Source organism: Hesperophylax consimilis, chromosome 20 (assembly GCF_061612785.1).
Source record: "Hesperophylax consimilis isolate HC1 chromosome 20, BYU_Hcon_1.0, whole genome shotgun sequence".
Classification (NCBI taxonomy): domain Eukaryota; kingdom Metazoa; phylum Arthropoda; class Insecta; order Trichoptera; family Limnephilidae; genus Hesperophylax; species Hesperophylax consimilis.
This window is the reverse complement of record NC_142855.1, coordinates 28,974,838-29,002,256: the sequence shown is the minus strand read 5'-3', so window position 1 is coordinate 29,002,256 and position 27,419 is coordinate 28,974,838. Positions and strand designations below refer to the sequence as shown.

General features: G+C 33.1%; 1 protein-coding gene across 1 annotated transcript; it reads left to right on the top strand.

Annotated features, from left to right (window-relative positions):
* The first annotated feature begins 379 nt into the window (after positions 1–379).
* LOC149414503 (salivary endonuclease-like) lies at positions 380–27,419 on the top strand. The gene is made up of 5 exons (XM_089644207.1): positions 380–439; positions 1,386–1,683; positions 3,343–3,596; positions 18,098–18,253; positions 26,805–27,419. The coding sequence occupies exons 1-5, from the start codon at positions 380–382 to the stop codon at positions 27,060–27,062; spliced, it is 1,026 nt and encodes a 341-aa protein (XP_089500333.1). The 3' UTR covers positions 27,063–27,419.

Sequence of the window (27,419 nt, the reverse complement as noted above, 5' to 3'; positions counted from 1 at the left end):
ATATCCATATTTAAATTTCGCTTGCAAGATTTTAACTAAATAAACAAACACTTATACATACAAAATGTGAACTGAATAAAAATACTGTAAAATTATATCAACTTCTTGAACTAGGGGGGGGGCTCTCCGAGCTTTGCCGCGGGGCTTTGCCGCCCCGGGCCTCTGTCCGCCACTGCCTGTGGTACACCACTTGTAGCTATAAACTGGTTGGAAAGGAACGAAATGATTTATTATGTATGTATTTTCTGTTTTAGCCTCCTGTTCAGTACCTGTGTCGTCTCTGACAGAACCGCAGCCCGTGTACGAGACTGGTGGAGCCCTGCTGGCCCCCTTGGGTACCACTGGCAATCTCGTCTTCTCCGACAGACAGGTGGTCACCATGGCTTGCCCCGGTAGCAAATTGGACCATCCCTTAGCGATTGGCAGCCCGGTGGAAGCCGTGAGTAGTTTATTTTATTTTATTTTTAATGTTACTTATTTAATTACAATTAATTCCCGTACCAGATAGCATTTTGTCAACGGTTCCTGATTATCTAACAGTCTAATTAATATTTTAGATTTAGGATCTGTACATATTTTATTATTTAGCATTATAATTTTGAATCATAGACAAAAGATATTTATTTTCTATACATATACAAATTAATGTTTCATTGTTTGTCCCGTATGCGTCCTATTGCATTCATACAACACAATTAGTTTGTTCTTATTAGTGCCAGGAGTATTTAGTGAACGATTCGAATGGTAGATCCGGGAGAAGTCGGGGACGTCCGAGAAGGACTTGACGCATTATTTCAATATTGGAATGAGATACGCAATCGAATCAAAATCAATATAATGTAGTTTGTTTAGCAGTAAAAATGTGTATTTCATGATTCTACATGAAGTGATTATCATTCACGAACTTACTATTCGACTACCGGAATGGTATTTATTTAATTTGTGAAGCATGTTTGGGTAATCTAATCATTGTATGTGTGATAGCTAATTGAGTTTCTTTTGTCAGTGAATTACAATTATTATTTGAAGCTTTCCATTAATCTAACCATATAGTTGTGTGTGATAGCTAAGTGAGTTTCTTTTGTCAGTGAATTACAATTATTATTTGAAGCTTTCCATTAATCTAACCATTAATAGTTGTATGTGTGATAGCTAAGTCAGTTTCCTTTGTCAGTGAATTACAATTATTATTAGAAGCTTTCCATTAATCTAACCATTAATAGTTGTATGTGTGATAGCTAAGTGAGTTTCTTTTGTCAGTGAATTACAATTATTATTTGAAGCTTTCCATTAATCCAACCATTAATAGTTTTATGTGTGATAGCTAAGTGAGTTTGCTTCTGGCATTAACTTCAAAAACTATTATAACTCGATGTTATTTTCAGCAATTCGTCTGCACAGGAGGAACTATGTTCTCGGCGCCGAGCTGGCCCACCAGCACGTTCAATTTCTCCGATGTGAACTGCACTGCTAACCCTGTGACCACCATGGTCAAGGGGGGCAGCTGCGGGTACAATAATGGAGGCACCATCATCACCGTGGGTCTGACCGCCGCAGGCAAGGCGCACACCATCATGACTATCTGCTTCCACGAGAATAGAGCCGAGGTGTCTTATGTGATTTACGACCAGAACGCCAATAATGCTAAATACATGGATAATGTACCTATTATTAGTTTCGAACGTAAGTTTAAAAAAAAAACGTATTTTTGCATTAGTTCCACACAGCCTACGTCATCTTTGGGGATGCTGTGTGGGTTTTTTAACCATCAATAACTAGAATATGAGTTAAGTGATTGGCGTTCGAGTTGAATATTAAATGACCTCATTTAAAAAAAATCATACCTCTGAATTTGAATATGGAGACAAATAAACTGATTGAAGTACTATATAGCCAACAAATTCACCCATATTTTGATATGAAAACATAAAAACTAATTATATTGATATAAAGCCAATGAATTTATCTGTATTTTACCTCTGAATTTTAATATCGAGACACATTAACTGATTATATTGCTCTATAGCCAATAAATTCACCTATAAATTCACATAAACTAATTATATTGCTATATAGTCAATGAATTTATCTGTATTTTACCTCTGAATGTGAATATGGAGACATATAAACTGATTATAGTGCTATATAGCCAATGAAATCATTTGTATTTTACCTCTGAATTTGAATATGGAGACATAAAAACTGATTATAGTGCTATATAGCCAATAAATTCACCTATTAATTCACATAAACTAATTATATTGCTATATAGTCAATGAATTCATCTGTATTTTACCTGTGAATTTGAATATGGAGACACATAAAGTGATTATAGTGCTATATAGCCAATGAATTAATATGTTTTTTACCTCTGAATTTTAATATATTAACTGATTAAAGTGCTCTATAGCCAATAAATTCAACCCATATTTTAATATGGAGACATATAAACTAATTATATTGCTATACAGCCAATGAATTTATCTGTATTTTACCTCTGAATTTTAATATGGAGACATATTAACTGATTATAGTGCTCTATAGCCAATAAATTCACCAACAACAAAAATAATTGTGTTTATATTTTATTTTATATGTTTTCTTTATATTTTCTTATGATTTCTTTATTTTTTTTATTTTTTATTTATTACCACCATAATACGGGCATTCGCCTAGTTTGGGGTATTAATAAAAAAATAAATAAATAAAAAAAATAAAAAAATATATAGCCAATAAATTCACCCACATTTTAATATGAAGACATATAAACTAATTATATTCCTATATAGCCAATGAATTTATCTGTATTTACCTCTGAATTTGAACATAGAGACATATAAACTGAACATAGTGCTATATAGCTAATGTATTCATCTTTATTTGAACTTTTATCTTATATTTTAAGGATTTTTAAAAAACAATAAGGAAATAAAGGATAGGAAGTCCTGGGAGAGAAATGGTATGAGGGGTGGGTAGGAATCTGGGGATCAGGGAATCCAGGAGAGACGCAGGTATGGATCCATCCCTTTCACTGCGGTGCACAGCAATAGGTCGAGAGAGTTCTGCTGGAGAGCTAAAAATAACTTTCTCAACCAGTCTCTTCCGATCCAACCCGTATCGCAGTAGGTGGGCAATGTATCTACCGACAATCCGACCTAGAGTAACCTTACCCCATGAACCCGGGCACCCCTGCTTTATCACCAAACGTAGCCATCCACTTGGGGTGACTTATTGCAGGGGTGTTGGTAACAAATAAACAAAAAGTCTCTAATCTATATCTATATGCTTTTTAATCTACAGAGTGGGAACCTTTACAAATGAATTTGTCTTCTTTGTTCATAGAGGGCGCCTTCTTCCCCGGCCTGAGCGTGAACGACTTGTATAAACCTAACTCACAGAACGAATCGTTAAATGCCATCCTTGGCATTGGTGCCGGCGACGATTACATCAATGGCACGCACTTCCTTGCTCGAGGACGCCTAGCCGCCAAAACCGACTTTGTGTTCTCTCCTTCGCAGAGAGCGACCTATAACTTCGTGAACGTGGCTCCGCAGTGGGAAATGTTTAGCGGAGGCAATTGGGAAAGACTGGAAGAGGTAATCTTGTTATAATCTTCTTGTATCCAAGATGGAACTTTACGTTATCTGTTTCTTTTGGGTTGAAATTTTCTTTTATTTACGAAAAAATTGTATTTTTGTAAGTTACACCAAACATTTTTTTTTTGCTTTTTCAATAATTTTAATACCATAGTAAAAAGAAAATATTTTTTTAATAATGTTCTTTTGCCAAATCATGAGTTAGTTTATTATTTGATAGCCATTATTTTATAATTTAAAGTACATATAAATAAAGTAGAACATATACATACTAGATATTTTCAGTATGTATTTATATTTCAACTGTGTGGTGGAACAAATTCATTACATCGTCCTTGCACTTGCAAGATATGTTAGTTTTACAAGTGAAGCAAAAACAACTTGCCAGTTTTCAATTCAACTGTTGTACGATAACTGTTAAACGTATGCACAGCCGACATTGGGCCCGATTTCTAGATTTGAAGATCGTTGATTTGATGGGATATACTCACCAAAGTTAAATTCCATTTATGAAATCTGTGGTTTCTGAAGCGTACAGCTGTAACACCACCAACTGAACAATTCTATGGGAGGGGGGAATAATCACATAAGTCAAATTAGCTTACTTTCCAGGAGACAGTTTTTTCTGTCTCTCATTTTTTTTTCCAAAGAACCCATTAATTTTTTTTTCTGTTTTGTTTTATCCAATGAGTCACTCTCAATTACAACAACGTAATATTTACATAAGTAATGTAAATCATGAAAAGTTTCGACTTATGTGTAATTGAACAAACAAAATGACTAAAAAAATATGACTTATGTGTTTAGGTACAACAAAAAAAAAATACAATACACAAGGTAGTTTTATTAATATTTTTCAATAAAATTGGTGACCTACACCAATTAGTATAATTTCAACACTTTGTTAGGGTAGATTTGTGTTTAAAAAAATACAATACACAAGGTAGTTTTATTAATATTTTTCAATAAAATTGGTGACCTACAACCAATTAGTATAATTTCAACACTTTGTTAGGGTAGATTTGTGTTTAAAAAAATACAATACACAAGGTAGTTTTATTAATATTTTTCAATAAAATTGGTGACCTACACCAATTAGTATAATTTCAACACTTTGTTAGGGTAGATTTGTGTTTAAAAAAATACAATACACAAGGTAGTTTTATTAATATTTTTCAATAAAATTGGTGACCTACACCAATTAGTATAATTTCAACACTTTGTTAGGGTAGATTTGTGTTTAAAAAAATACAATACACAAGGTAGTTTTATTAATATTTTTCAATAAAATTGGTGACCTACACCAATTAGTATAATTTCAACACTTTGTTAGGGTAGATTTGTGTTTAAAAAAATACAATACACAAGGTAGTTTTATTAATATTTTTCAATAAAATTGGTGACCTACACCAATTAGTATAATTTCAACACTTTATTAGGGTAGATTTGTGTTTAAAAAATACAATACACAAGGTAGTTTTATTAATATTTTTCAATAAAATTGGTGACCTACACCAATTAGTATAATTTCAACACTTTGTTAGGGTAGATTTGTGTTTAAAAAAATAAGTCGTGATAAAAATAGTCAGTGGCAGCCATAGCAGAAATGAAAATGGTGAATAATAAAACTGCAATAATAAAATTTGAAGTACGACGATTAATCATCTTCTGCATCAACAAGGTCTGGATCTTGATCTGGCGCATTAATTGAAGGAAGTTGTCGATAAAAATCATGAAATATTGTGGGAATTAAATCCAACATTGAAAGAATGTCCCTTTTTTTCTCCATACTTATAGGTATTGGATTATTATTAATAATCGGGAATACAAAATTTTGTGGTAACCCTGCAGTGTTACGTCTTTTTAAACTTAATGTTTGGAACGGTTCTTCGTCGGCAAAACTTTTTTTGTACCCAATAATTCCAAAGTTTTTATCATAATGGAACCAGCAAGCCTCGTGCCATTTGAAAGGCTGTCCTTCTGAATCTCGTTTTCTTAAAACCAGTGGCCCTCTAAGCAGTGATGAAAACATTAAAAAGTCTCTCTGAGCCATTTCTACAACTTTAAATCGATTCCCACATCCTCGAACTAACTGATACCAGTCATATGGGTGGTTAATCTGGGAACTTAGCTTTTTCTTCTTCTTTTCGATAACTGCATGGTCACTATCAACTTCCATATGAGAGTGGCCGGAGACCATGAACTTATGTTCTATAGTTTCAACTGGAATTGTCTGCAAGATAGCTGTGAGCATTGCAGCAACATGAGAGTTTTTATTTTGTCCTCCACAGGTATCAGAGTACAAAATAACTTTTTTGATACGTGGTGGTAACGCGGAGAGGTGTTTAAATAAACACGAAGCGATCTGATTTGCACCTCGGCCAGCTATGGACTCGTGCCACATGTAGCATGTTGCCTCACGAGTTGCATTGTCATGGATTGTCAAGTTAAACGTCCATAATTGTCGTTTATAAAAAGCTACCGAAGATGCTAATGATGGTGTCGGAAGACACTGCTGCAGGTCAAAAGTCAAGCACTTTACGGAAGTATCTTCTTTTGCTAATGCCGAATCTGGACTCTTTCGTATACCTGTAATCTGCAGCTTTTTGATGGGTGTCCCGCTCTTTGATTATTTCTCCCTTTTCCTCTTCATTCTGTGTCAACTCAATTTTTAATTTATATTTGTCACATTCATAGCAGGTATCTTGTTTGGGTTTTTTGAACGAAAGTTTCATTCTGTGGAATTCTTCTCTATAGTAACGAATTGACACTGGATTTATGTATTCCGCTTTGTACATTTCGTACATTATTATGTAGGTTTAAAGTATAATATAAGTATATTTTTTGTATTTTTTTCACAGTCCTCACTAGGGTTTCCTGTTCTGAGGCGGCCTGTAGTTTTTCTTAAATTTTTGTATTTAGTTTTGAATTGTCTTTACATTGTCTTCATAATGTTTGTAAGTTGATTATTACTTTGATCTCTAAGCCATGTTTTGACTTTTGTTTTAAATATACTCATTTCGTTTATTTTTTTGGTTTCATTTGGTAGAGCATTGAACAATTTTATAGCATGGAATTTATTATTTCTCTGTCCAAAGGATGTGTTCAAACTGGGAGTAATCAGGATATTTTCGCTTTTTGCCCTGGTTGTGTATTTATGTTGGGCAGTGGAGTATTCGGATATGTTTTTTTTTCAGTTTAAATAAAATATTTTTTGAATATAGTTTCTGTACATTGTAAACATTGAAGTTTTTGAATATTTCTTCTGTCGGAGTTCTAAGCGGAACTTTCAGTATAGTCTTTAATACTCCTTTTTGTGCTATATTGAGCCGCTCTGTGTGAGTGCTCAAGGCAGACCCCCATCCAGTTATTCCGTACTCTATTTGTGATTGACACAAAGCATAGTATACTTTTTTAATATCGTTTATATTGAGGATATTGCGAATGTTTCTAAAGAAGTATATGTACCTGGTTAGTTTTTTTGTAATTACATCTATATGTGAGTTCCAACGGAGATTATCATCAATTTCAATTCCAAGATATTTGATGCTTTTGGAGTGTGCTATAGTGGGACAGAGGCATGATAAGCCTTGATTTTTTTGATAAATTCCTTGGCATGAATGTAATTTGAGATTAAGGTCCTCTGACGGCTGCCCTCTGGCTGTTTTAGAAAATGTCAGATATTAATGTTGATGTATAAGTTACTCGGCAAGTATTTCTTGTTATTTTGCCTTCTAGTATAGTGGCTTTCGTAAGCCGGGAATTGCTTTAAATGGGTCCGTATTTCTTCCATTTTGTCCTCACCCCATCTGTTTTTAGGAGCCTGCAAGCCTCTATTGTCGGATGTTTGCAATCCACCAACTGAACTTCTTTTCTTTAAAGCCACTAAGTTCACGAAATTGTCCGTTTCTCCGAGGATTTTCAAAAAACAGCCCTTACAAACATTTATTTTTTCCCCGTCAACACCTAAAAAATATTTATAAGTTTTAAGTCGTACTTTCTCATCATCTGGGTTTCCAGCTCTCGGTCTGCTTGTGGCTTTATCATACATAGTTATCGATGAAGCTACGAATGAACTTCTTCTGTTAAAACTTTGTAATCCCCAATATTCGTTAAAAATATCAGTGCACTTGTCTTCTGGTATTTTTGATTTACATTTTAACCTACAATTTGGTAAAGGTGTCATTTTTCGGGCTTTACGAAGTTTTCCCGAAAGAGTGTGATATTCTTTTCCAGAATTGCGTTAACTTTTCCTGTCTGCTTTAATTTTTCGTGAATGTTTTCCCTGAGTAGGAGTAACACTAAAATTTTCCACATTTGGAGTCGCTCGTGATGATATTATGGACCCATCTGACTCAGGTGGAGGTTCAAAGTTTGGATCTTCGACTGAATCATCGAAATCAAACAATGAGATATCATTTTCCAAATGTCGAGAAGTGATTGCTACAGCATCCATTACTGGTTCTTCTAATACTGTTAGATTGTCTCTCGTGACCCGCGCTTCATCCATTATTGTTGCAGGACCTGTTGAAAATATGTAATTTTGTTTTATTTAGAATTCAAAGTGGCCATCTCATTTTAAAACAGAGTATGTTATGAAAAAAATATCACGTATCAAAAAATATCATGAATGTCAAAATTAGGTTATGAACAAAAAATATATTTACCTTTAGTAAGTCCTCTGTTCTGTTCCATCGCTAACTTAACCATCTTTTTGCTTCTACTTCCCATTGTAAAATAATATTCACCACACTTGACAGTAAATAGGATAAATAGTATTAATAGTTTCCTCAAAATGTTTCTGTTTATACGTCAACACACCAAAAACGCGCGAACAATGACAGTTCGGTTACCATAGAGAAATGTCAAATAAGTCATAGACCTTGCCAGTCTTAAAAATATTTTGTGTTCCAAAGCACATAAGTCAGACTTATGTGTTTATTCTCCCCCATTTCTGTAGTCAATTATTTCGTGTGATAAGGATCAGTGAGAACACTATCCATAATAAAGTTCCTAGACGTGTGTGTTTTGGAACACTTGTGAACATGGTTACATAGTTCACGATGGACAAATAAAAAAAAAATGAAAAAATTGACTTATGTGTTTATTCCCCCCTCCCATAGAATTGTCCGAGTCATACTGTGCCTTTATAATTTCTAGCTTTATCTATGCATTTACATAAGCTACTAAAATAGTTTGGAATGTCCAAACGGATAAAAACTTTTTATTTTATTTTTTTTTTAAAGAAAGACTAACATTCCCGGGTTACGAATAACCTGCCAATATTTGAAAATCTCCTACTACCACCACAGTAAGCTGAAAAATGTTGTGTTGTGATGGAGGACTTAGCCAGCCGAGGAATTAAACACACTACGCTTGGGTGGGATCCAAACGCGATGTCAACTCGGCCACCGACCGGTCGAATAAATGTTGGCAGCGTAAAAACGTGTGCGCGCGTTTAGCGTGTATCCAGACTATGCACTAGTGATAAAGGGATCAATAACGCAGTTCCTCGGAGCATCTTCCATCGAAATACTGGTAGAACAAGTACAGCATTTTTTACACCTGATGCCTATGCTCTAAAGATCCGTTTGTTAAGATAGGTGGCCTTAAGATTGTTAGGATATTTGGCCTTATTACTATTACCACCTGATGGTTGTATTTACAAGACTGATTTTACGTTACATTAATGTGTTTTATGGATTCTTTCGTAATCCTCTAACTAGCTAGGACTTATAACAATACCCTTTCATGTTTCTAGCTGACTAGTATTGCGGCTCATTTGGCCTTATTAGTATTGTCATCTGATGGTTGTATTTACAAGACTGATTTTACGTTAAATTTATGTGTTTTGGATTCTTTCGTAATCCTCTAACTAGCTAGGGCTTATAACAATACCCTTTCATGTGTCTAACTAACTAGTATTGCGGCTCATTTGGCCTTATTACTATTGTCATCTGATGGTTGTATTTACAAGACTGATTTTACGTTATATTAATGTGTTTTATGGATTATTTCGTAATCCTCTAACTAGCTAAGGCTTATAACAATACCCTTTCATGTGTCTAACTAACTAGTATTGCGGCTCATTTGGCCTTATTACTATTGTCATCTGATGGTTGTATTTACAAAACTGATTTTACGTTATATTAATGTGTTTTATGGATTATTCCGTAATTCTCTAACTAGCTAAGGCTTATAACAATATCCTTTCATGTGTCTTACTAACTAGTATTGCGGCTCATTTGGCCTTATTACTATTACCATCTGAATGTTGTATTTGCAATACTGATATGATAATACGTTACATTTATGTGTGCAGACGAGTAAAATTATTAACTGGATAAAAAACCTCATAGACAGGGAAAAAAATCTGAACATTTTTCTCTATTATGCCATTATGATTGACTGAGTGTAAATATTTCATTTTTTCATCGTGATGATTTTGTTACTTGATTGGTGTAGTCTGCTCCATAAGCTTCCCATGTGATGGCGGAGAAGCTCTCTGAAAGAGTGTACTCGTCCCTCCAGGAGCATTTCCGTGGCGCTGCAGTATCTCGGTAGGCGGAATAGTTGGCGATAAGCATTATTGTAAGCGACCTTTTGCTTATGCCATTGGGATGTAGTGTAATCCACCCACAGTTCTGACGTGTACAGCGAAGCACAGAATGCGTTGAATAGTAACTTTTTCACGTTTGTACTGCAAAAATGAAAACGCCTTGACAGCATACCTGCTCTAACGGATATCGCTCTTCTTTGCCTTTCCATATCCTCGATGTCTTTCAGGTCGTCTGTGATAATATGTCCCAGGTATTTGACGGTACGACTAACATCCATTTTCCTTCCATCTAACCATACTGAACATGTTAGCATGTTTCCGTTTTAAGTTTATAGGAATAATCTTAAGCTGCCATCCATCATTACAGATTTTGATCACATTTACATGGAGATTATATTGATAATTCTACATTCAATTAATTTGTTAGAAAACAACAACATAGTCTGGTCTCAAACCATTTGCTGTTTTAAATGAGGTATAAATTTAACTTAGCAAGACTCTAAATTCAAATTTAACTCTGCCAGACCTCTTTTAATTAGCAATTAAAGAGGTCTGGTAGCTGCCCCCGTTAGAGAATAAAAAAAGATTGATGGAAAAAAAACGACGATTATAAGTGGCGCCAAATGAACTAGTTAAATGGCTGATTTAGCCGGTTAAACTGATATGTTTTAAAGGTTTCCATTTTAAACAAAACAAAAATATTTCCGTTTAAGTAAAGACTAAAGAATTGTCGTCTAACTCTTGTTAAGGTGTTTACTGTGAAAATAATACAAATTAATAGCATTAATTGGTTTGCGTTTCGACCTAGAAATGTTTTCGTCTGCGGTGCTTGTGCAGGTGTATTGGTTTATGTAATAATTCATATACATTTAAACCCCAACCGCATAGGTATCTACCCCAATTGGGGATACCGTAGAAAAAATATTTGAGATATAACTAATTTTCCCTCCATTAGATCATCAATTGGGCTAGGAGATTATTGAGGAATGTGCGGTATTCGTAATTCTGTGTTAAGGTGAAGCTATAAGTGAAAGCACTATTTAGATTAATCTTTACTACGAATCGGTATAAGTTATAAATACCAAAATATACTATGAATACATCAAATCTTGTTCTACCGCTTGGTTTTACGTCATGAAAAATATAAGCGTTAACAAGTAAATTGATTTCTTTTTCATGAGTTTACTATAAACTCGTATAAAGAACAACTTTTTAAAAATACTGTTTTATGACTAGGTTTATTTGCTACCACTTGACTTGATTAACTTTTTAACCGTTTTTATTAATTTTTTTCTAAAAATTAAAATCCACTTAGGCGCTTACTTAATAATTTTTCGAGTGACACATTGTATTGATTTCTTGTATTTCTTCAGAAGCCCGCGGAGAGCGGCAACGAACAGATGTCAGATCCGTGCCAGTGTTTTTAACGGTTTCTTTCCTGGTGACATAATTTTAGCAAGGGGTATTTTTAGTTCTCAAACCGTGAGGGTAAGCTTGTGTTTCTTTCTGATATTATCTATTTGAAATTCACTTTCGTTTTTTTGAAAGTATTTATGAACTACCCAACATCCAATCGAGCTGAAACTCGGAATATAGACTCGTTGTCGATGATAACGCATTTTGGTGGCACAGAAGTGAACATATACGCGTTTATCTGAAATTGAATGACAGTTAATATACGCAATAAATGTCGGCCGTACCAAATTAGGATTTGGCTCAGCTGTTTGCGTGGGTGAATCTAGTCCCTGGGGTGGAAGATTTATTATTTAGTAAAATCTAGATATATATTTATTGATAAAACATATGTATTTATAGCAAAAAAACTTCGTTTTTTACTGATTCATTTTTTAAATCTCAAAATTTTGAGATTTCGAAATGTCTTTATTCCGTGTTTACCTGAGTAAATGATTTATTTCTCATGGAAAAATGCTTTCCGTTTGTATTTATAATTACTAATAATGAGTTTTTATAGGTCCATAATTGAAAATGGGGAGTAAAAACAAAAACAAATATCCAAATGTAAGCAAGCTAAGAAAACGAAAAAATTTTCTCAGGAAATGTGGTCTCGCGTTATACCAGTACAGCAGGTGTGTAATCCAATTTACGGTTTTATTTAGTTCTTAAAAACATGTTATTTAATTAGACGAAATTTAGCTGATAAAATTAGTTTAAATATTGTTATTACGCCCGCACTACGAATTTCAAGATATAAAATTTCTATAAATAATAATTAATTCTAAGAAAGTTTAAAACGCTATACCTACCTATCTCCTTTTCAATTTTCAACCTAATTTTGGTTCATAAGTTCAACATTGGTAAAAACACATAAAAAGTTACTGCTCTACTAAAGTTTTATAGTAAGTTGCACTGAAATTCACGATAAACAAAACCTAGTCGTGCAATTAACTTGTTCGCATTTTTACGTCTTTATCTCGGTAACTATTAAAGATAGAAGAAAAACTGTAAATTGAATTTTTCTCAGAGAAGAGAAAAAATCAATAATTATAATATAGTGTTTCCTGAATTTAAAAAATATGTATTAATTTGTGTCGATCCACAAATTGATAAATTGAATGAAGAATTATTAGTTCATATGAGATTTTTTTTTCTTTATTCAGTGTTTTTATTGGTTTTTACAGTTTTTAGGTATGTTAAAACCACCAAGCTAGGCGCATGCCCATGTTATGGTGGTTGATTAAATATACAGTACAAAAAAAAAATCAAGAATGAAATGGTTGTGAGTTGTTCCTCGATAATTTCTAATACTGAGATTTGTTTGCTTCATTTTTTTTTTAATTGCATTTGTTAAATGATTTTGTAGTGATACTAGTTGACCCGACAAACGTTGTTCTGTCATATTAATTATTTATAGTGAATATTTCGGTTGTTATATAATTTTAATATAAAAAATAACGAATGTATTGTAAGTGTGTAGAGGTGGGATCTATGGCAGAAAGATAAATGGAGCACTGAAGACGATGACCGCGAATCAAAACAAAAAAAAACGCCAACTATTCATTTTCTTAATTCAATGTTCGATCTTTTAAAAGTTAAATGAAAAGTAAAAAAAATAATTATATTTTATATCGTAAAGTAGGAAAATGAAATAAAGTAAATCAACATTAATTTCGAAGAGCAATTGTGTACAATATTTTTAGTCAGTCCGTCTTTAGCTAAAACAAATAAGCTCGATGGTTTGCCCACGCGAGAACATGCTAATTATGTCCATGTGAAAAACATGGTGTGCCGAGATTTAAGCAAAAAAAAAGAAATTAATTTTGTTCACCTCCGTGCCTCTTGAGATTCAGATTTATGCAATTGCGACATGCTCACACGCACAGTTTCGGTATCTTGTTGGATTTGTATGTTTGTTATTTCTGCTCTACTATTTTGCATATTTGTTGCTTTATTCGTTCAACGGCCCAGAATGGGCCCCCTTGCATCTTGCTGGCTTTGTTCACTGTAATACGCGCCCACTGTTGGGGACGGATATAGCACCGTCGCAACGCGGAATAATAGGATTGGAAAAGTTCTGAATGCCGACTTACCCTTTTCTATTCTTCCACGGTTTTCAATCCTTCTTTGCACTGGTTCACAACAATTCACAAATTTCACAATGCGCGAGCTCACGATGGCTTTGATTTTCGACACGGTCGATAAAGGGGGCTCCGTAATCAAACGATGTTGACAGGACGAATATTTTAACTCATCTAACGTCGGCATAGGAGAGGAGAGGGGTTGGGTAGATAGGCCACAATAATTTTACAAAGGATAGAAGGTAGGTAGTACGATGCTAGGTGCCAACACCCACAAATAGATAAATTAAAATAAATCGTTCAAAATTATGCACACAGTGATACATGATACATAACAAATGCCAAATGAAATGTCAAAATGTCACGACGCTTCTCGTGAATGACTTGTTCAATGAGGCAAAAGCAGAGCCATCTGTTATTCAACAACTTAAATAATTTCTTTCTGTCTGAAATATGAACGACTGTTAATTTTTTTAAACATAAATACTATAATCACGATTACGATCACGGCAAAATGGTAGGGAGGGGGTAAGGGGGTGAAAATTTAAGGTTATAGATATTTTTTAATGCCAAATAATAAAAGAACACAAAAAATATTATTTGTCAAAAAAAGACAGATAAAAATTCTGGATAGAGACACCCTAATCACCTAACGGTATGAAATATACTTTACAACCTATTGTCATACCTATCAATTACACATAAAAATTTCATAAAATCGGTCTAGCCGTTTAGGAGGAGTGCGACCACAAACACCGTGCACGAGATTTATATATATATATATATATAGAAGATTTTTTTTTTTTTTTAAAGAAAGACAAACATTCCCGGGTTACGAATAACCCAACAATGTTTGAAAATCTCCTACTACCACCACAGAAAGCCGAAAATGTTGCTTGTGTTGTGATGGAGGACTTAGCCAGCCGAGGAATCGAACACGCGACGCTCGGGTGAGACCCAAGCGCTATGCCCACTCAACCACTGACCGGTCAGATAGATAAGTACGCAAATTTATTTAAGTTTTATATAAGTATATACATAAGTTACATTTTAAAATAATACGATACATTATTTTTAAACGCCCGAAGGGTTTTGCAGCTCATCTTTCTATTTTATTTTATTTTTTATTTTTATTTTTATTTAATTTTTTATTTTTTTAAATAAATTTAAAATAAATCAAATTTAATAATGTAATAATAATTATTAAGTTCTGCAAGTATTTCTGTTATTTTTACAGTTTTTAATGTAGAGAAAAACCACGTCCCGCTTGACAACAACGAGCCTAAACCTTTACACATAGAAAGAAAGGGTTTTAGATTAAATTTACTAGAACAATTAGAGATAAATAAAAGAACTAATGATCCAAACATAACCCTAATTAAAAATCAACCAAAAATGATCATTTCTCCCCTGCTTAATATTTTCAAAAAACCCAAAAAATATAATTCCTTAACATAATCACCCACGTACCAACAATTAAGAAAACCCTTAGGCCATTAATTTTAACAGGTGTGCAAACACTGCTGGATTCCCAAATATTTTGGTTATTCCAATTCTTAATGAATCATTTTTGAACATTATAGAAATTTAAATGGGTGGGGATAAATAAAATCAAATAAATAAGTCGTCGCCGTGTGGACATACCCACAGTTTGATAATGGCCTCAAAAGCCGAAACAGCTGTCACATTAAAAACTGTAAAAATAACAGAAATACTTGCCGAACTTTATAATAATTATAAAATTATTAAATTTGATTTATTTTAAATTTATTTAAAAAAATTAAATGGAGTTCTACGAATTAAACACCAAAACAATAAATATACATCTTTCTATGAAAAATTACAGTGGAAATGTGGCAGTCTGGGTCATAGGCGTCGTGAATTCAATTCTTCGGCTGGCTAAGTCCTCCATCATGACACAAGCAACATTTTCCACTGTGATGGAAGTTTATAAGTAATCTTAGTTAGATTTTCTAATATTGTCAGGTTATTTGTAATCCGGGAATATTTGCTTTTGCGCTTTGTTACGCTACGAGAAAGGTATTGCTTTTCCGATAATTTTATACTGATATCAATCTCTTTGAAAGGGTTCCAGCTTCTAAATATATAAATATGTGTGTGTATTTAAATAATTTGAACCAACTCCGTGTCGAAGAATATTTTATCAAAAGGAAACTGTTTATAAACCCGTAAAACGGATAACACATGCTTCCACTTTTCGCATCGGAGATGCGGAAGTTTTTGATTGTTTTGTAATGATTTGTGCAAAATGAGTCTAGTTTTTGGACTGTTAATTCGTGGTTGAATTCCATTGTATTAGAATTGAAATCTAAATAACTTTTGTACTTTATTCGACTTATTTATTTTCGCTGCTTTTAATGGGTCTAGTTTTTTGTACTGTTAATTTGTGGTGGAATTCCATTGTGTTAGAAATAAATAAAAAAATAAGTGGAATAAAGTACAAAAGTTGTTTTGTTGATGGAGCTAAGCTCAATAGTTCTTTGTATCCGGTAATTGACGGCTACACCAGAGCTAAACGAAGAAAACCACTTTAAATAAAAAAATGTTATGTTAATGTTAGCTCAGAGGGTTGGAGCTGGCAACACGGTATCACAACTTCATACATAAGCTCACATTTCACCACAACCTCAAATAACACATCTGCCCTGATGATGGACACTGCAATGCTGTCCAAAATGTTGGCTAAAGAAGGAGTTAGCGCAACACGGCATAACACCCCAAAAACAAATAACCAAAATTCCTCGGCTGGCTAAGTCCTCCATCACAACACAAGCAACATTTTCAGCTTACTATGGTGGTAGTAGGAGATTTTCAAATATTGTCAGTTTATTCGTAACCCGGGAATGTTTGTCTTTCTTTAAAAAAAAAAAGAAGTTATTTTTTCAATCGATATATCACTAAGTATAAGTTTACCCACAATTCAAATAGGTATTTTGATTGAAATAAAATAATAGCTTACCTTCCGTATTTTCGTCTAAACACAGAACTGAAATCGCTGTTAGCAAATAAACATTTTATTAGGAAAATGTATTATAAAGTTGCTGTCACCTCATTTCTTGATGTTCATATAAAAATAATTAATACAAATTCCACAAAACAATTTTTCTCAAATTGCGGTCGGAACATTTGGTTTCAAAGAGGTGTACATTTCAGTTATTATGTGGTTAACTTCTAGATTTGAATATAAAGTATTGTGTTTTCTCTTTCTCGTTTAAATCATATTTCTCACACGGCATCATATGAGCTGTTCTCAAAAGCGAATTGATACAACGGATAATAGATGTTTGTTCCCAAACCGAACAAATTAGCCTGCGGGGTAACGGATTCCCTTGTTGAGTGGTTACGATCCTTGGCTACGAATCCGGAAGTCACGGGTTCAAATTCAATTATGTTGTTTCACAGTTTATTCATTAAAAAATAATGTACAGTACTAACTGAAGTCTCCGGCGTTCCCCGGGCTTACTTTACTAATGCTAAATCTTATAAGTAAGACAGACAACAGATAACAGAAGCATATTGTACGAAACAAATTTAATACTCTAAGGGGGCATTTCACTATCTCTGATTATGTTCTGACTAAGCATTAATCCGCGGATTAGTCATTTTTTCGTTTTCACTATATCTGAATAACACTAACGCTCGGGTTAAAGTTCGATTTGACCAATCAGTGCTCGAACCTCACGTTAGGCGCTATTCCTCGAATCAAAGATGGCGTCAAAACATTCCGAGTTTGACAGCGGAGAAGTGAGTCGAATTTTGTTGCGAATTATTATGGATACCGAGATTTTTGATTTACAGAAGCAGGTGAAAGGGCGGCGATGCGAAGGCCGCGAGTTTTAAGAGCTCGAATGAATTTGAATGCTTGTATGATCCATCCTGAATTATTTGATTGTGTTCAAAATAAGAAACAATGTATTAATTCGACACGAATCCATCTAAAATGACCTGATAATCAATATAACATAACCAAAAAAATGCACCCTTTGCGGTGTGCGGACTGTGGCGGGAAACTTATTAATTGGCGTTGACGCTAGCATTCCATTGACATTGCGGCAAAACATGACAGGCGTTATAGTAGATTGGGTAACTGCAAACATTTTGCGATGTTTGCCAGACCATTTCGAGTGTTATCTATCCGGAAGCTCGGTAACAATGGTGAAACGGTCGCCGTTGAATAACGAAGTTATTCTGATCTTTAAAGCCAGCCAACGGCTAGCTAGTCAGATATTTAGCCCGACATAGTGAAATACCCCCTAAAAATATGGTTCCAAGGAGTTTTTAAAAATTTTTTTTGAAGAATTAGTTATCAAATCAAAAAACCACAGAATTGTAAAAACGTGAATCTTGCAAGTAACCTTTTAACATCATTAATTATAATGTTTCAGAGATTGAAGTTGCGTATCGCAGCCTTAAACACCACCACAAGGTTTTACAGCGGCACTTATGGCATCCTTGAATTTAATAACAACACTGGATATCCAAAGGAAATTTACCTCAATCCTTCAACAAGACAGATCCCTGTGCCACTGTGGTTCTACAAGGTAAGTCAAAGCGCAATTGTTTATTTATATCTATCTATTTCTTAATATATACAAATCACGTGTCACTGTGTTCGTACACGCTAATCTCTGAACCGCCAAACCGATTTCAATGAAAGTTTGTGAATGTGTATTGTCAGTAAGCTTGATAGATATATGAAAGTTTGTGAATGTGTATTGTCAGTAAGCTTGATAGATATGTAGTGGTACGCCACTACTTGATTCGAACGGAGTTCTAGAAGTTTCGGTTTTTTTCCAAACAAGCTTCTTGGATGTTCTTTTATTCTTTTTAATTTTGTTTTATATCTACATAGCAACCAAAATGTTCGAGAAGCTTCTTTACCTTATAAAAGCGGCAGCGAGAAGGAACTCGCCAGTATTCCGTCTCCAAACCGCCAGCCAAGTTGACCTAGATATCGCCAGCATTCTATAGTATTGTGAATAGTAAACGAGTAAATATTGCGTCTGTAAAATCAATTTTAATTTAAAAATTAACACTGTATCAGAGTTGAACGAGACTTTTATTTGTACACCAAGATAACCACAGATATATGAAAGTTTGTGAATGTGTATTGTCATTAAGCTTGAAAGATATGAAAGTTTGTGAATTTTTATTGTCAATAAGCTTGATATATATATGAAAGTTTGTGAATGTGTATTGTCAGCTTGAAAGATATGAAAGTTTGTGAATGTTTATTGTCAATAAGCTTGATAGATATACGAAAGTTTGTGAATGTGTATTGTCAGTATGCTTGAAAGATAGAAAAGTTTTGGACCCGATTAGTGGCGCTGTTGACAAGATCTAAAAAAAAATAAAAAATTATGGTATATATTTTTTTTTAATTTGTCATAAAAAAAACCACAAATTTTAATATTTCCCTGCATAGAAAGCGGTCTGTGGCAGAACAGCGTTTGCCAGGGCCGATATATAAATAAAGCGGTATGTGGAAGAACAGCGTTTGCCAGGGCCGATATATAAATAAAAATGTAAACGTTCGTTTGTGTAAAATCTTAAATTTCCGAAAGTTCTTCACATTTATTTGAAATTTTGACATTGAATTTGCGTATTTTTTGATATTTTTGATATGTTATATAGATGAGGTAAAAACACGTTTCTTTTAAATAGCGACATCTGTTGGACATAAAAGCAACACGCGCTAATGTTTTTCTATCTGTACTGACAGACTGAGAAACAGCAAAGCGTAGCGGGGTAAAGCTAGTGATAATTAATGAAAAACTGTCAAAAACTTTGTATGATAGAGAGGCGGCTCTGGGGTTAATCGGTCAATTAATAGGTCAGTCGAAAAAACCGAATAAGAGGTAATATTTGTAATCAGAGAGGAATATTATAAAAACGCCAATATATGTAATTGATTCGCCGGTAATCACCTACTTTGAAGCCGGTAGCACAATATATGTAATTAATTTGCCGGTAATCACCTACTATGAAGCCGGTAGCACAATATATGTAATTAATTCGCCGGTAATCACCTACTCTGAAGCCGGTAGAACAATATATTATGTAATTAATTCGCCGGTAATCACCTACTCTGAAGCCGGTAGCACAATATATGTAATTAATTCGCCGGTAATCACCTACTCTGAAGCCGGTAGCACAATATATGTAATTAATTCGCCGGTAATCACCTACTCTGAAGCCGGTAGCACAATATATGTAATTAATTCGCCGGTAATCACCTACTCTGAAGCCGGTAGCACAATATATGTAATTAATTTGCCGGTAATCACCTACTCTGAAGCCGGTAGCACAATATATGTAATTAATTCGCCGGTAATCACCTACTCTGAAGCCGGTAGCACAATATATGTAATTAATTCGCCGGTAATCACCTACTCTGAAGCCGGTAGCACAATATATGTAATTAATTCGCCGGTAATCACCTACTCTGAAGCCGGTAGCACAATATATGTAATTAATTTGCCGGTAATCACCTGCTCTGAAGCCGATAGCACATTATTGGTTTATTTAAATTTATTTTTCTTTTCACTTATTATTAACACAATTACTTTGAATGTAATGTTTTTACCATTAATTGCGGAGTTCCCCTATAATTTAAAAATCTACAAAAATATATACCATGATAGTTGCGTTGGATAGGTAGGTATAGGAGTGATGTGACTGATCTTGTGGATTCTATCTTGAGTAATTTGATCATTTTCCTTTTCCAAAATTAAATTATAACATTTGAAAATGTCCGTTAAAAAAAGCTATTTTGCATTAGGCATTACAACACCGGTTGGAGTGGGCTACCTTTGGCAGACAAACTTATCGGTTTCATGTAAAAATTATTTCGCTTTGGCGATCTTGAAAAAAAACGGACAATGATTGAACGGTCGCAAAAAATACTTTTAAACCCGTCGTTATGGTACCAGCTTTTTGTAAAATTAGATTTAGTGAGCATAACCGTCGTAACATTGCGAGTCAACATCAGCTGTCGCGGGAACTCAATATTTCATTTTTTTAATCCTCCTGCGGTGCAAGCCTCTGGGTTAACGAATTTCCAAAAACGTTCACATATGACATTGACTTTCAAATATCTGATCACAAATACCATTTGGGTTCTGGTGGAACCTTCAGTTGTCTCATCCACTTTTTATTTATTTTTTATTTAATAAATAGTAAATACATGTCATCAAACAAGTCCTGCTAAGCCAATTGAATTGGCTTGTAAACAGGTGCTTAAAGTTTAGTTATATATACATTTTAGAAGTTATAATTTACATCTTAAATCTACAGAATCAACATTTTTTCATACAATTTTTCTTACATATTACAGTTTTTTTTCCGATAGCTAATTTTTCACCATATATTTAACCTTTTTCATAGACTAATAAATTAAATATCTTCGGTATGTTGTATTCAAACGTGCTCTGTCCGTACTTATTATTCAATTTTGGAACTATTAACCCGTTATTTATTTCTCTATGCTGCAGGGTAAATATATGCTGAATTATAATTTGTTTGCCATAGTATAGCCTTAACAGGTAAAATTTTGGCACTCTGAAACAGCAACGGTGTATTATGTCCCTGTTTGAAAATATTAGGGACAACGAGTAATTTTACAATTGCGTTTTGTACAACTTGGACTTGTTTCAGATTGGTTATAGTAGTATTTCCCCATATTGTTAATCCATATCTTATAATTTTTTCTGCCATTGGCATATAAATTATTTTAAGTGTTTCAATTGATAGGAAAAAATTTAATGTGTACATTCTGCCAGCAATTTATCTGAGTCTTTTACAGTTTTTTTAATATGTTTGTCCCATTTGAAAAAACAATCTACTGTAACACCAAGATAGACATATTCCTTAACTAATTCTAAGCTTTCACATATAGAATTATTTTTTATGGATGCAATTAAAATTATGAGAAATAATTTTAGGATTAATTTGAAATTTGGCATTAGGTGATCTTATATGTATTACTTCGCATTTTTGTAATGCGTAATGCGTTTTTTTAGCATTCATTAATAGTCCTGCATCATGTGACCATTTACAAAGTTCATTAAAGTCAATTTGCATGAGTTCAATTGCAATTTTTAGATCTTTATAATAGAGAAAAGTGTTTTCATTATAGTTACATAAATTATATACAGTGCAGGTCCCTATATGGAACCTTGTGGAACTCCTGCAGATACATTTTTTGTTTTACTAAAAGTGTTACTTATTTTGGTACATATTTTTCTATCTCTGAAATAATCTCTATAATCTTACTCCAGTTATAATCTTAAATATATCTATCAATATCCTTTTGTGAGATGATTTGAATATACTTATTTGCAAAGTCTACCTGACGTTTATGAAATTTTATATTAATAGCAGTGATAAAATGATCGGCAATATTATTTTCACAGACGCAAGCAGTTATTTTCTTGCCTCTAAATTTGGCAAATATATGGTCAATACACGTGCGAGTAATTTGTCCATTTAATACATCTTCTCTGGTTACTACATTGATGTATTTAGTTAAATAATGGTTATTAAGTAAGTTTTCATATGAAGTTACAATATTATCTTGTTCATTAAGCAAATTTAGATTTATATCTCCAAGAAGATAATATTTTCCTTACTATTAATTGTCTCAAGTATGATGATAATTCCGTCAGAAATGATGATTTACTGAAATTAGGAGATCTATAGATAGCAATTATATTGACTTTAGTTTTGTCCTGGAGTATGAGCTTTCCTGTTTTATTTTCAAAATGTATTGATTGTAAGGTTTTTAGTCTAAATTCAAATTTGTTTCTTATATACAAAATAATACCTCCTCCTGACTTATCAGTCCTGCATTATATCCCGGAATATTGTACATACACGTACTTTCAGTTTGAATAGATGTTTCACATAGCATTAGAATGTCAATATGCTTCAAACAATTAAGTAAATATATATATGCAATACATCCCAATATTTTTGTAGAGATCATATATTTATTTGAATACAAACAAGATTATCAGACGTATTTGTGTTTTGTTTTTTTTTATCCAATCTTCTAAATTATTTACTCTTCTACTTTCTATTTTGTCGTCATTATCTATATAAGAAAAATTAATTTGCGCCATCTAATTCGTAGTTGAATTTTATGAATTACAATAAGATGCTGATACGTTGTTTGGTTGATTTTACATATTGAAATATTTCTATAAGAAATATCTCTTTATAATGCAGTATAAGGTTCAAATTAATACAAGACATAATTACATACATTTTTTTCTCACAACAATTTAATAAACAGTCAATATGATAAAGCATTTGTTTTTTTTCAAATAAACCACCATTCATTTTCTTAAAGTAAAAGCTGTTAGTATAATATGGTTAGTACATAATGGTTTTCCATGCGATCAGCATTAAATAATATTACAAATAAGTATTTCATTTTTAGATAACAATAAAATTTAATAATTTTGTTAGGTTGATTAATTCCCATACATAGATAATATAATTAACACGTATTCTTGTAAGCGCAATATAAATAACTCGATTTATGAAACCTTAACAGTAATTAATATCTTTTGTAGGTTTCAGCCCGTGGTAATTAATTATTTTCTTGTTTTGTTTAACAACAGACGTGTTGTAAGTATAGATTGAAGAATTTAATGTTTAATATTTAACAATATAAAAGTGATTGAATCTGAAGCTAATTGGTACAAGTACTTTTTGATAAACACTTAATAAATACAAAATATTCTGTATGTTCACATCTAGTGTTATTTCAGAATATTTATATCTGTTAATATGTCGATATGATATTAATATTCAAAAAATAATGCTACATAATAATTTTATTTTTGTTAGTTATTATGTGATTTTTTATAACAATATTTATGCTGTGGCAGCGTGGTTGTATGAGGGCTGTACTTATTTGTAATTTACGGCGGCTGCCCAAACCGTAAATTGTGTTCAGGAGATGGGAGATTGACACGAGTGTCTGAACAATTGATTTAGTTTATTTGTGAGGACGAATATTATAATTTATACAGAACGCGGTGACGGTGGCAGAAAGAGTGGAGGTACTGGCGGTTGAATCGAACGCTAAAACAGGGATGAAGATTCCTCTTCTCATGCTCGCTTGCGTATAGCAGCGGAGTGGGGGGAAATAAAGTAGTCCCACAATGTAAGAAAATGTATATTCAATAACAGAATAGAACGACGTTTGGAAGCTTAGAGTTTTTACACAGTGATTTTTTTCTTTAATATAATGTAGAAATAAAAATATGTAATGTTTGGCAATAATAACGTAAATTGTATTTAATGAAATAAATTAAAACACTTTTTTTTACCACGATAATCTTTATTTTTTTAAATCGACATTGTATATTTTATGTCCTGATGAAGAGAACACCATTCTCGAAACATGTCGATTTAAAAAAAATAAAGATTATCATGGAAATGGTGCCACAAAGTGAATTTGCAAAATTTGAAGAAGTAAATTGTATTTATTGAAATGTAGCAAATTCTACGAGAAAAAATCATATGTATTATAATAAAACTATATCTACTTTGGGACAGGTTAAATGTTATTTCTAGTCAATATTATTTTTTTTCTTTTGCTAAAAAGCTCATTTTTTTATACACATTACATTTCGTTTTATCGTTTACAGAATGCCTGATGTCAATATTCCAGTTCATCTTTTTTCTCACAGTTTTTACATTTAGGTTCTTTATCTTGGTTAGCACAATCTTTGTAGGAATGATCACCAGCACAGTGTGTACACGATGGTTTGTCCTTTTCTTTATGAAGACACCTGACAGAAGTATGTCCAAAGCCCAGGCAGTGATAGTACTGCACTAGAGGATGGGCATCCTCTACTTGTATTCTCTGGTATCCCACATAGATTTTACCGGTATATACTAGCCTTCTTCTTATTTCAGTTCTAACTTCTACTTTGTAATTAGATGTGTTATTATATTTGTTTTTCAAGATCTTTTTTAACGTCATCTCAATTTCTGGTTTATCTATCATCACAGAATTGCAACGTTTTTCAATTTCTGTATATCTAGTATAATTTCTTCCTTAGATACTGCTAAAATTGAGTCTAACAAATCATTGTGAATCTTCTAAGATAAACCTTTAAATCTCGAAGACCTTTCTAAATGTTCTTTTAATATTTCCTGAACAAAGTTAATAATACCACGGAATATTCCTGGATTATCAGACTCTTTTGCTTCATCGTGACCTTTTAATGCCAGTTCTAAAGATCCACAAAACACACTTCAAAATTTTTGTTAAAATATACAAATTTGTATCTACTAATCACTATCTTATTTAATACGAATATCATTGGTTCCTAATAAGACAAAGCTCATTGAATTGTCGATATGTAGTGTAGAGTTAGATTGCTTATTAATCTCTTCTTTTGAATATTTAAATCACTAACTCCCATGTCAGTCGGTTGAGTTTAAAAGTAAGCAATGAAAACAAAATATTACGTTACTTTTATCGCCACCACAGATTCATCCACAAAAACTGTAACTTTTCGTATTAAAATATCGTTTAATCCCTTTATTTTTATGTTTTGTAACAGAAACAAATTGCAGTGCGGTTGGGGCCATTCATATACACTTTTTGCGATTTGTCTCAATATGATATCAACAGAATTCGACATTTTTAATTATTCCATGCAAATCCAATTATTAATTATTGCTGCATATTTTTGGTGGTCATTGACCAAATGACCCCCTTACATATAAGAACTTCAGTAAGTAAATTGTAAAGGCTAAACAGGTAATACATACTATTGTAAAATGGAACAGCAATTTGTTTGTGTGCATATTTATTCAATTGGCAACAAAATAATAATTATATTTTTTTTATTTAATATAGATATAAGTAGGTACAGTAGTATTACATAAATTACATATCGGTACAAAATATATTTACAATCGCAATCTCACCAAACAAAAAACTGGTTCTTGTGCTTGGTGAGCGAGTTATATCAATTATAAGGAAAATAGAATAACATTAGTTAATAAGTCATATATAATAGGAACAATTGAAACTTCTGGATCATCAATATGCGTAGGTGTACAAACATATAATTCTGTTACAGTACTGAGCAATTAAGAGAGTAATTAGAAACATCTTAATAAAGTAGAGATTAATATAGGCTGATAATAAATATAAAGAAAGGGAAAAACAGACAATTATTTTAAGATACTATTTAACTCCATTTTTTTCAATTTAGTTATGAAACTTTTAGAACAATGCGTGGCCGGAAGATTTGTACATCTTTATATCGTTTTTCTTCTTAGAAGAGGAGGCAACTACTCCATTGAAGTGGTTCGAAAAACAAAACTTAATTTTGATCTTGAAAATTGCACATATTTGGCTTTTGGCCATAGAGCAGTGCACGACACAGGAGTTTTTTTTACATTTTCCAGACAGGGCCTAAGAGAGATGCTGTGTAGCAGGTCTTTTTAAGATAAGAATCTCTTCAAATTATTCGTAATCCGTTTAAACACGAGATTGCAGGCCCTAAACGAATGAGTTGATAGGTTTCCCAGTAAACTTTAAGTAAAATACGAAAGTCTTATCACGATGTCGGAACACGTGTTCATAATAATAAATAATAAAATAAACAAAAAAATAAATAATCATTATATGTCCGCATTTCGTTATTGTTTTATTAAGACAAATGGAAATTTAGTAAAAGTTTATTAGGAAATAATCCCGAGATTAACCGGATTACCAATAATTTGAAGAAATTTTTAATAAATTATCAATATCAATTTTTTTCGTGTACGCAAAAGAATAGAATTATGCTTAACTTATTTTTTTGTCTGATTGAGTTATGTTATTACAGCCTTCTTGTAACTTTACTCCGTGCTGTTGAACACATCTACTATAGGTACAGCTTATGTGAAAGCATTGCCAACAGCATGCAATCTAGGTACGAGCAACTATCTAAATGACCGAGTCTTGATATCCTGGTCTTCAATATCACCTGTTTTTCGAGATAAAACACTTTAAGTTACAATCTATTGACCATAAAACATGTGACCATCACATTAAAAGCTACTTTTCATTTGCAGGTAGTGTACGAGCCCAGCACCGGCAGAGCCACCGCTTTCCTGGGACTGAACAACCCGTACGTGACTCTTGCCGAGGCGCAAACTCTGGGGAGAGATTTCTGCCCCGACCAGTGCACCGGCAACACAGCATTCAATTGGATCAACTGGGAGAACACCGACATGGCCAATGGCTTCAGTATCTGCTGCAATATCAACGACTTCACACGTGTCGTCAATTACCTGCCCGACTTACCCACTACCGGCGTACTTTTCACCTAGACGTCTGTGCAAACTGACATAAGAATTGTACAACATAACCTTAGATTTGTGCAACCTTACCTAAGATTTGTGCAACTCAACCTAACCTAACTCCTCTTCCAACTGGCAAAATTCTTACGTGGGTATTCAGAATCCACAGTAACATCGCTGAAATCAGTCATTAGGTTGCTCGACTTCACCGCTGCCATTGGACTCTTATAGTGGACATCTGCGCAACCTGACATAATGTTTGTACAACCTAACCTAACCTTACAGTATTAGGCTGCTTCTAGTACAAATTCTTAAATTGGCCACCTGATCCGATATCAAAGTTAACATTTTTTTATAATATTACATTACAAACAATAAAAAGCTATT

Coding starts and splice junctions, on each gene's coding strand:
- LOC149414503 (XM_089644207.1), top strand. CDS start 380: ATGGCTTGCCCCGGTAGCAAATTGGACCATCCCTTAGCGATTGGCAGC. Junction 1,684..3,342: donor ACCTATTATTAGTTTCGAAC/GTAAGTTTAAAA, acceptor CTTTGTTCATAG/AGGGCGCCTTCTTCCCCGGC. Junction 3,597..18,097: donor ATTGGGAAAGACTGGAAGAG/GTAATCTTGTTA, acceptor ATAATGTTTCAG/AGATTGAAGTTGCGTATCGC.